At 40.9% G+C, this 10,587-nt stretch overlaps 1 protein-coding gene across 2 annotated transcripts; it reads left to right on the top strand.

The window, feature by feature from the left end:
• The first annotated feature begins 434 nt into the window (after positions 1–434).
• Positions 435–9,980, top strand: LSM10 (LSM10, U7 small nuclear RNA associated). 2 transcript variants are annotated; one of them, XM_069223862.1, is made up of 2 exons: positions 435–518; positions 8,878–9,980. In XM_069223862.1, exon 2 carries the CDS (start codon positions 8,893–8,895, stop codon positions 9,250–9,252), a length of 360 nt encoding a protein of 119 aa, XP_069079963.1. In that variant the 5' UTR covers positions 435–518; positions 8,878–8,892; the 3' UTR covers positions 9,253–9,980. The 2 variants fall into 2 exon arrangements, with proteins under 2 accessions (XP_069079963.1, XP_069079964.1); XM_069223863.1 differs by having other exon boundaries at positions 458–518; positions 8,875–9,980.
• Positions 9,981–10,587: the final 607 nt, after the last annotated feature.

The following is a 10,587-nucleotide window of genomic DNA, read 5'->3' as shown; positions in this document are numbered from 1 at the left end:
ACATCTTCCATTGTGTCTACAAATTCAAAGTGCCTCCACGCTTACAACTTGTCTTGCAGCTGATAATGGAAAGTTAGTTACTTTATATGGTCCAGAAGAGGTCTTCGCAATTGGGTCTAAAAAAGACTCAGCAAAGAAACTGCAAAAATATATTAGTAGGAAAGTCATGCTGATAGCCCCCTCTACCCATACTCAAGAAAACACAGACGACTGCAGCCGATACACAACTCTATAAAAGAACTGACTACCAGTGTCAGCAACAGCCAGGGTTACTTATTGAGCCTCGGCTGGAGTAGTTCGAATGTAATATTGGTGCGGCACAGAAACAAAGCGAAAAGGGACTTCATTTAGAGCGCATTTCCGCACACTGTGAAAGATTAGGATTACACGCATTGAGTCCCATTGACCTCACGCAGTAGCGTCGGAGGTCAAATGACGCACAAACTTTGCGACGGCATTTTGAATTTTGGTGGCGCGGGGTTTGTTCTTACTGAGAAGTTGGGTTCTGGCAGTCTTAGGTAATGATGGTGGCAATATTTTTGACGTTCGTGCTGCGCGTTCACATCCCGGAGGAAGAAGGGACAGGGGCGGTAAAGCGAGTTTGAGACCCACCAGGGATGGTACCGCCGGCTAAATTCGAGATCTTGGGGGAAACAGTCCTCCCCGGCAGGAGCGCCAAAGGGTTTAAATGTGTATGTGAGCTTGGGATAGGACCCGACTGTACGGTAGCAGGGTTTTCTCTCCTTCAATTCGCTCACCAGAGTCGTTCTTTTCTTGTGCATCTTGGGGGCTGTAGTCCTAGCTATCGCACTCTCAGGTCTACGAAGTTCCCCGCAGAGACAAACTTGGACAGGGTGAGCTGCGTGCGCATGAACCCATAAAGTGAGAGCTGAGAGACCGCGCTGCAATGGTAGAGCTCGCTGATCACCTTTGAAACGACTTAGCCACTCTGCTTAAACCTGGTGATACTCGTTTATTAGGTCGCAGCGCACCAGACCGCAATGCTGTCTGGTTTTCTAAAGGCATTTTGGGAATATTCAGAAAGTTGGCCTAGGAATACGTTCTGCCCATTGCTTGCCAATCGCTTTGTGGTTTAAAACTCACATTCTCATGCTTTCCATTTGCTGGCTTTATTTGTTTTAGGCTGTCCAGCTTGACGTCGTATCTTCCCTTGCTCAAACTTTATTTACACTATCCTTTCCAGTGTTCTCTTTCTGTAAGCAGTCTTGTAAATCTTAACTCGTATCACTTGCTGTGTATTCAGAGACCGAGGTCAAATTTAAGGTGCTATCTTCTGTGGGCACTTGTTTACTTTTCTTTCTCTGACTTCAAAGTGAGCGATTTAAGTGACAATCTTGATGGATACTAGAGGTAGGGAATAGTGTTTTTTTTCTTCTAGCAAAGGACAACATTTAAATTAACTGTGTAAGTATTTCAGAATATATTGGAATTGGGAACACAAATAAAGCACATCTTTATGTCTGAAGACTGTTGGAAACAAATACTTTTAATATCAGACTAAATCATTACACTGGGTGATGCAATTTCTAAACACTTTTGTTTGTGCACTGTATATCTGTATTAGTAAAACTGTATGTTTGTGCAAATGTAATGGTATTTTAATTGAAAATGTGTTGTCTGTAATGGTAGTGTGCTACATTCACAGTGTACTCTTCGCCACCTCACTCTACCCTGCACCACTCCATACCACTGGAATCTACTCTGCACCACTCCAATTTGCACACCACTCCACTGTACGCCACTTCATGCTAAAGCCCTCTATCCTACCTTGTACCACTCTAATCTGCCATTGCACTCTTCACCACTTCCCCATTACATCACCACACTCTTTGCCACTGCATTCTACACAACTCCAGTCTAGGCCACACCAATCTACTTTGCACAACTCTGCAGCACTGTCCTCTATACCACTGCACTATATGCTGATACATTCTACGCCACTTAACTCTAGATACCTGCACTCTAAGCTAATCCGCTCCACGGCACTCTAAACTACACTACACTGCACTCCATGCCACTGCACTCTATACTGTTGCACTCTATGGCACTCTACGTAGCTGCACTGACCCTGCACCACTCCACTCCAAGTCACTTCATTCTACTCTGGAACAATCTACTCTGCACCACTACACTCTACACCATTCTGTTCTTAACTACTGCGCTCTACGCCCGTGCACTTTTTACAACTGCACTCAACTCCGCATCACTGTAATCCATACCACTACTCCACTGCACTCTGACACTCTACTCTGCAACACTGCACTCTCTGCCACTGAACTCAATGCCACTCCACTGCACTCTACTCTATGCTACTGCTCTCTGGCACTGTACTGTACTCTGCACCCCTTTAAGCTATTCTACTTTACACCATTGCACACTGTACCACTCTATTCTGCGCCACTCTCCTCAACTTACACATTTAAAACAATCTCCTATAAAGAAATTGGAAACTAAGACACGTGTGACAGTAAACCTCTTCTATAATAGAAGGCTGCATTTTAGTATATCTTAAAGGTTAAGGTACCTGCTGCAGAGATCATTGCATTTGCAGCAATTTTTAGGGGATTATAATACTGGTAAAATAACTCTGTTGATTAACTCCGTTCTGGGAGAGTTCTCTGTTTTTTCTGCTCACTGGTTTGACTCAGTGTAGTCTACAGGGTTAATGTACCTGCTGTAAAACGGATTGTGTAACATGCAGATCACAGGTTTGTATTGTATTTAGTAAGTGGGTTACTGCTTTTGAAACTGAGATAATTTTCTTGATTCCAGTTCATAAGTTGCAAGTGTTCTAATGTAGCACAGTGATCTATTTAACGACCTCAAGGAGCTGCATGCAATTGTATGTCATGAGTTTAGATACTTATTGTTTTTAGGTCTTTGTCATGGGTTTAGATCCTTATTCCTTTTAGGTCTTGGCAAGACAATGCATGCACTGCCTCAAAGAGAGATGTTTTCAATTTGTGGGCTTCATCCCATCCATAGGTTTACAATTTGCTTGCTTCATTGTCACTCTTATATCCATTGTCCCCATTTGTCCAAGGCACGCATGCGTCATGCCTCTTCTTGTGTTTAGCACTCCGCTAGAGCATGGACCAAGTACTTGTTTCCATCCACTGGTCCCATTTTTTTTATTTGTGTTTGAGCACTCCACAAGAGTGCTCATGTTTTCACTCGTTCCGTCCTCTGTCTCTAGTTGCCTCTTGCCACCTCCGAACTCCAGCCAGATCACCCTCGCATTGGAACAACTTATTTATATTTCTTGCTTTTGAGGATTTTTTTTTTCTTGCTCTTATTTGTCAGCTTGTCACATGTTCAGAAGGCTGTGGCAGGATTTAGGTTTCAATTAGGAAAAAAAAAAGAACGAATATTGGCAGCTTCGTAACAATGTCCTTTTTGGCAGCATAGCTCTGTTCCTTATTATGGAGCTGTTAACACACTCATTTCTGTTTAGGCTGTTCCCATGCAGTGTATGTGCATCGTGAATAGTAGCAGGGCAGTCCTCCCTCGCATGCACACACTACATACAGTACAGACAACTGTGTGAGTTTTTTTTTTTTTCCCCCTAGCTTTTATTTGTCAGCCGGTGTTGCTTGTTCAGAAGGTTTTGGGAGGATTTACATTTTCCGTTTAAAAAAAGAACGAAAATTGGAAGCTCTGGAACAATGTCCATTTTGGCAGCATAGCACTGTTATTTATTACAGAGCTGTTAAGACACTCCTTTCCATTTATGCTGTTTTCAGGCAGTGTACCTGCATTGTGAATAGTAGCAGGGCAGCCCTGCCAAGCGTGCACCTAATACATACAGTACAGACAACTGTGTGTGAGTCCCAGAAAGCAAATAGAATAAACAGAGACGGCAGCGTACAGGTACCTTACACTACAAAATCCCTCCCTTTATATTGTAAGGCAATTATTGACCCAACGTGTTTTAACTATGTTGCTTAACCTGTACACTGTAACTAAAAGATGAAGCCTTTTAGCATCTTAAGATTTTAAAAAGCATACATTTGGCCAGTACGTGGCTTTTAATATTTATGAAGCTATAACTACACTCCCTTTGTTCTAGACTATGGTCACGTGGTTTGTGTTTATTAAATTTACGTTTGCCCTTCTTCTATATTTTACTTTACTTTTTGGTACACACAGTAGATCATTTGATTTGTTCACTAGCAAATGAGCAGACTTCCATTATTTCAACTTTTACAAGGAATCAAATCCATACCTTTATGAAGCAACTAACCACTGATGGGAACTTCAGTGTGTAGTCCGCACCAAGCCATAATCAAACTTTCCATCTGGGACCAAAAAAGCAGCAGTATGTCATCATTCCAGGCAAGTGTTAGCCACCATATGTGGTCTCAGTTATTTTGTTGTTTTATATTTAACTTTTGTTTCATTTTCACTCTCCCAGTTCACCCACCGTGCACCTCTCATTTAAACATATTTGCCAGCTTATGGCAGACGAGGCACAACGGAGCACACTACAGCTCCAGCAGACAAAAACGGTTTCTGTTGGGGGATGGGCACACGTCCGGGACTTGGCTAGGCCAAGGAGCAGCTGTGGGAGCTGGACTCTGGCATTGGCTGCTCAGACACTTTGCTTCGGTTACTTTAAGAGCTGCTGCTTGAGTGCTGTTGTCCAAATATTTTATTTCATCAAAACATTTTTGTTCATTATCGCGTATGAAAGCACTTTCAAGTCATCTGTGAGTTCAGAATACAGCGCAGTGTACTCTTGCCCAAATATTTCATTTCACCAAAATGTTTTCCTTCATTATCATGCATGAAAGGGCTTTCAAATATGTGTTCAGATTACAGCCCAGACTGTGTGATAGCACTCTTTTAAATAACTTTCAACCATGATTAAAAGCAGCCATGCTGCTATTCAATATGCTAAAAGACATTGACTTTGACAGTGCCAATAGCTCTCGGATTGCTGAGATATATTTGCTTTCCTAGTGCTTGGTTTCTTTAGATCCTTAATGTTATTTCTCAAACTTTTATTGTAAAAAAGAGTTCCTTTGGGAAGTAATAAAGTCCTGTTAGTACAGACTAGAATTACTGGGTTGCATTTTATATCTTGACTTTGTATTTCTATTGACCATTCAGTCTTAACATAACTTGTCTTATGTAACACTTCCTGTACATGATTTACACACTCGTATGATTTATTCTTCCTCCATGTGTGGTGTAAAGCGCTCGGACACCCTATGCAGGGATGAGTAGCGCTATAAAAGGAATAAAAATGAAGTGGCAATTAAATCAGAATTTGTATAATTATTCATACATGCAAATCTTGCATTCTTATAGTGAAAGCTGATCTCTTTTATATAGGGAGTTGAACACAATTAAAAACCTCTAATAGTTTCTCTTAAGTAAATGTGAAGTGATAGGTTGTACTCCTTTGTTTCCTCCAATTGCATTAGTGTCTAGGTCTAGGCTTCAGATGCCTCCCAGCCAGGATGATACTTCAAACAAAAGGATGGCTGATGGCCCTTTAAGTCTGGCCAGTATTTTGGGCCAAGCTGGATGTTAAAATAAGAAAACCCTCTACTGTCTTCAGGTTGCTGCTCCAAACGAAATGCTGCCAAAGTTGGGCACCAGGGCAAATTCAATATGTTTCTCTGAGGAAATAGCTGGTGGAGCTGGGATCCAAGAGGATCCTTCTACTTTTCAATACGGTTTATGCATAAATATGTAATGTGCCACCCACTCAGTGTGCCTCGCTTTCATCCACAGTTGGCTTTTTAGCCAATTGCAAGGTGCATTCTGGGTATCATTCTTCTTTTTTCTACTTTTTTTTTCTTCTTTTTTCCTTCTTTTGTTCTGCAATAATGTTAGCTCTGTTACCATTTCATCATAAATCTTTATTCAACATATCTGCCATAAAAGTATATAAAAAGCAGTAAAAACAGTTAATCAGATGTTACCAAAGTTATGCCTATTGTATCTCACAATGCTCTTTTCTCCATCTCTGTTGTGTTCTCTTGTTCCATCAGATTCTCCCTCCTCTTCCCTTCTTCCTACTCTTATCTCCTGCCTCAGTCACCTTTCCATTCACCAGAATATTGCTGTTCCCCCACTAGATTCTCTAATTTATCTGCCTGCACCACCCCACCCCCTAGCCCCACCTTCTTACTTACCACAGCCTAGGCTCTCTTTACAGCCTTTTCTACCCAGTATTCTGTTCTGTGATGATGTACAGCTAGGTAACCATTTGATTATTTGTCTTATCTTGTTAGCCTCGCTCCTTGTGATGATGCCATGAATATTGTTGCTCAAGTGTTCAGCACACTGATTCCGCGTGATGGGATGCACTGTATAAACATGCATATATAAATACAAAGGCATCCTGGGCCAGATGTACAAAAGTTAGTGTTTGTGATTATCAAATAGTGCATTTTTGCAAATCGCTATTTGGTAATTGCAAACACACGTGCTGAAGTGTTACCCACTTTTTGCATTTCCCAGTGGGTTGCAAATAGACCTCCTTCATTAATATTCATGAGGTAGGTCTCAGTTTGCAACCCGTTGGGAATGGCAAAAATCACAGAGATGGGGTCAGCAGAAGCAACTCCTTTTTGTTCATTATTTCTTCTTTGTTTTTTGTTGTTGTTTTTTTGGAAATAATTGAGACCACAGTCTGCTCTTAAATTGTTTTTACATCCATTCTCAAAAGGGAATGGGGTCTCCCGGGGACGCCTTCCCATTTGTGAATAGGTTGAAGTAGGTGATAAAATGTGAATGTTTTGCAACCACATTTCAGTCGCAAAATGTTCACACATACCAGTGTGATTTGGTATAAGAAAGGGGCACCCTAAAAATGCCCCTTCCTAATACTGAATAGCAAACCTTGTTTGCAATTCGGTGATAGGTTACCTGATCACAAATGGAGCCTTCGTATATTCCAAAAAGCTTTTCTACGGTCGCAAACTGCCCGATTCTGTAAATCGGACTGTTTGCGACCTGGTCCCCTGTTACTTACTTTGCACAATGGTATGACAACTTTATGCTGAATCATTGAAAGGAGTAGATAATAAGAAAGCAGACTGCTGGATAAAATGTGTCCAGTCAACACCATGGACCATAAGACTGCTTGCACGTCGGTTATCTTAAAAAAAAAAAAAACTAAATACAGAGATCTCGGTGTATAAACGTGTATAGTCTGAGATTTAAAATTGGCTTAGGATGTCAATGTTCCTGCTGCAGAACCAAATTTGTAGGTGTACGTTAGCGGTTGAACCAGATAGCTTACTGATCTATGTGCCCAATTAAAATTGCTCCATGTATCCTGTTGGGCAGAACGTAAACCTTGCAGGTTATAACTCATTATCTTTATTCTAAGGTTAATTTATGTTCTCTTTGGTGAACCCTCATTAATGATGTCCAGAGTTAATTTTGTTTTGTGTGCTGTAGCAAAGATTATTATGAGCATGATGATACAGACCTACCTCACGTTCCTAGAAATCAGAAGTCTGTAATTTTCTTTGTAATCGACCCAGTGCCTGAACAATAAAAAAAAAAATACTGGAAATGTCTAGGAACTTGTGAAGATGGGTGTAGTCAAACGTCCCTTTAAAAAAAAAAAAATGTTCTCACTGTGATGTCGCCTCTCAAACAAAGCTAAACTGCAGTCTCCGTTCACCTCAAACGGTTAACCAACATCTATTGTTTCTGACTCCGACCGTGTCCGCCCCTTTGTTTTGGAAAGAATTATGTAATGTCTCTTGCAGTACCATAGGAGAGCACTGTGCTCAGTTAGACCATTTCAGAATAAGCATTCTAGAGCACAACTCCTCACAGACCTTGGGCTTTGACAACTAAAACCTGTTTGACTTATTGTGTACTGAGGACGGTTCAAAGCCAAACTATCTCCTAAAACTCTAATGGCCTTTCTGCTCCCCTGTGGGCTAAAGCATTTCATTGCAATAGCAAGCAAGAGGATATTTGATTTTTTTTTGGGTGTTGTTTTCACAAATGGGCCAGGAGAGTTTGGCTAACTCCCAGTATCATCCCAGTTGCAATGGTGAATAGCTACACTTTTTGGGCTTCTAAATCACTTGCTTGATATGAACCAGTATCTGCAGTAAATGCCATGAGTTTGTAGGACCATTCCTAAGAAACGTAGACAAAGCCTCTCTAGAACTAGCCTTTCTTTTGGTTACAATGAACAAATGAGATTGAAAGACTGTGACAATGCCTTTTTTTTGTCTCGTGATTTCTAAGGTTGTGTATTTCAAGATGGTATTCTTTAACTTGTTTGTATCAACAAGGGCAGATGGCCACTGCACAGAATAAAAATGGATTCTGAGCTATGTTTTACTCTTGTGAGTACAGAAGATACACTCTATTAAGAAGGGACAAATGCAGCACTAGTCTGAAAGGCTAGCATACTTCAAATTGGACAGATACTTGATAACTCAGGTTTGCTGCTCCTCCTGAAATTGAAGAGTGACCATACCCAGTTGCTTTACTTATAATGGAAGAATATGTGCACTTCCCAAAAGAACTACCACACTTTAAATTGGTACTTTTCAGCGGAAATGCTAAAGATGAAATCGCATTTGAGTTGCACTTCTTTAAAAGCCTGTCATGCTTTTCGTAGTGTTTTATACACACTTAGTTAGGCTGTTACATATTCGGTGGAGCAGGAATTCCACTTCCCTCCTGTAGTGCTGTAATTGTATTACTTCACAACTACTCTTCTGTTATGTCCCACAATAAAGATGTAATTGTTTTTTGTTTTGATTGGAAATGCTTGTCTCTCCCTCAACTACTATCATTGTTTGAAATATATATTTGTTTGTTTTGCAAATAAGACCATTCTCAAAAATACTTTATTTTTCCTAGCAGCTTGGCTGATCTACAATGGAAGTCACTCACTCCATCAAGGAAAGGACTATTGCAGAGAACAGCCTGATAATACTGCTGCAAGGCTTGCACGGGCATGTCACCACTGTGGAGCTGCGGGATGAGAGCAGTGCGAAAGGACGCATCATCAATGTGGATGCCTTCATGAACATCCGCCTTGCAGAGGTGACCTACAAAGACCGGAAGGAGCGTGTTTCCGAGCTGGATGACCTGTTTGTGACAGGCCGGAACGTCCGCTATGTTCACATTCCTGATGAGGTGGACATTATTAAAACAATTGAGACCCAGCTGGAGACCATTCACAGGGTTCGAAGATTTGGCGAGAAAGGGCGGAAGGAATTCCATACAAAGAAGTAGCAGTGTTGTGACAGCCTACTACATCGAGATGCCTTTTAAAATTTCTGTTTCCCTTTCAGGGATCCAAAGTATTCTTGCACATCACAATGACAGAACCTCCTCTAAAAGCCATTTCTACATATTTCAAAAAGTTGTGCTCCATTTCTAATGGCGGAACGTGACCAGAGATGCCTCTGAACAGCCAGTTAGCCACATGTATAGGTGCTTAGGAGAAATGAAGCCCAAAATCTAGGTTTCTGCAGGCACTGCCAACGATTGTCTGATTTATGTAGGACAAAAATGAACTTAGTTTACTGCCTCAAACCTCCATCCGCGCTACCAGCGCTGCTGCTATGTAGTAGTAAAAGGGTAATATAGTTGTTGCTGGATTCTAAAATGTAATGGAAGTTTTTTGGTTTTTTTTTTCTTTCCCCCTGGGGTGGGGTGTATATATAATATAATCCCGCTAAGGGAGAAGACTTCAAGCACTTGAATGGGTGGTGGTAAATTTGATGTTAGAGTGATAGTTGATTAGAACAGAGAGAGTCCTCTTTCGCCATATCTGGATAAATGCATCAATTTCATGCCATTGCTGTTGCCATGGCAGTCAGTCTTACTTTACTTGAATTAATAAGAAGCACATCCTTAACAATGCATAGCACTCTTTCTGGCAGGTTATTTTACAAGCACTTTTGTAATAATATTTTTGGACTAAGGACTACGTATTTTCTGTATACAAATAAAATAAGAATACAAATTGGTGTCCTTTATTGTGTTTTCATCTGAAAAAAAAAATGTTTTGTTACCCGGACACACATTTATGTGCTTTGACTTCAGCACTATCCTGTGTGGCACAGTAGTAGAAGCTTTTTGTTGTTTACCTTCATAGTTTTACCTACATAGTTTTGGGGGTGATATTCTGATAGCTTTCTGTGCATTCCCGAAGTGAAAAGACAAATGAAGGTGAGAATGTCATTCCTTCTCTGCTGATGGGCACAGGTTGATCTTTATTTTCTTGTGTTGCTTATTTAACTTTGCCTGCCTCCTATTCATATTTAAATCACGTCTGTTTTCTAGGATGGACTGCACAGTGTACCCAACTAGAACCAAATGACTGCTTTTGGAAGCTCCTCTTCACAATTTTGAAGTTTACATTTGTTTAGTACTATCAGTGCTCATCATTTGTTTAAAAGGTTTGTTGGACACATTCAGCTTACACCAGTGTAGAATGTATCCGTACTCATTTTTGGTAGGCATGAGGAGATTAAGTGAATTGCAGGATGTGGAGCCGACACAGACTCGAACTTCATTTCCCAGCCCCAAAGTCGGCAGCTCAGGCCCTTAGGCCACATCCTC

This window comes from Pleurodeles waltl, chromosome 3_1 (assembly GCF_031143425.1).
Source record: "Pleurodeles waltl isolate 20211129_DDA chromosome 3_1, aPleWal1.hap1.20221129, whole genome shotgun sequence".
Classification (NCBI taxonomy): domain Eukaryota; kingdom Metazoa; phylum Chordata; class Amphibia; order Caudata; family Salamandridae; genus Pleurodeles; species Pleurodeles waltl.
Note: the sequence above shows the minus strand (reverse complement) of the source record. Positions and strands in the feature narration are given on the sequence as shown.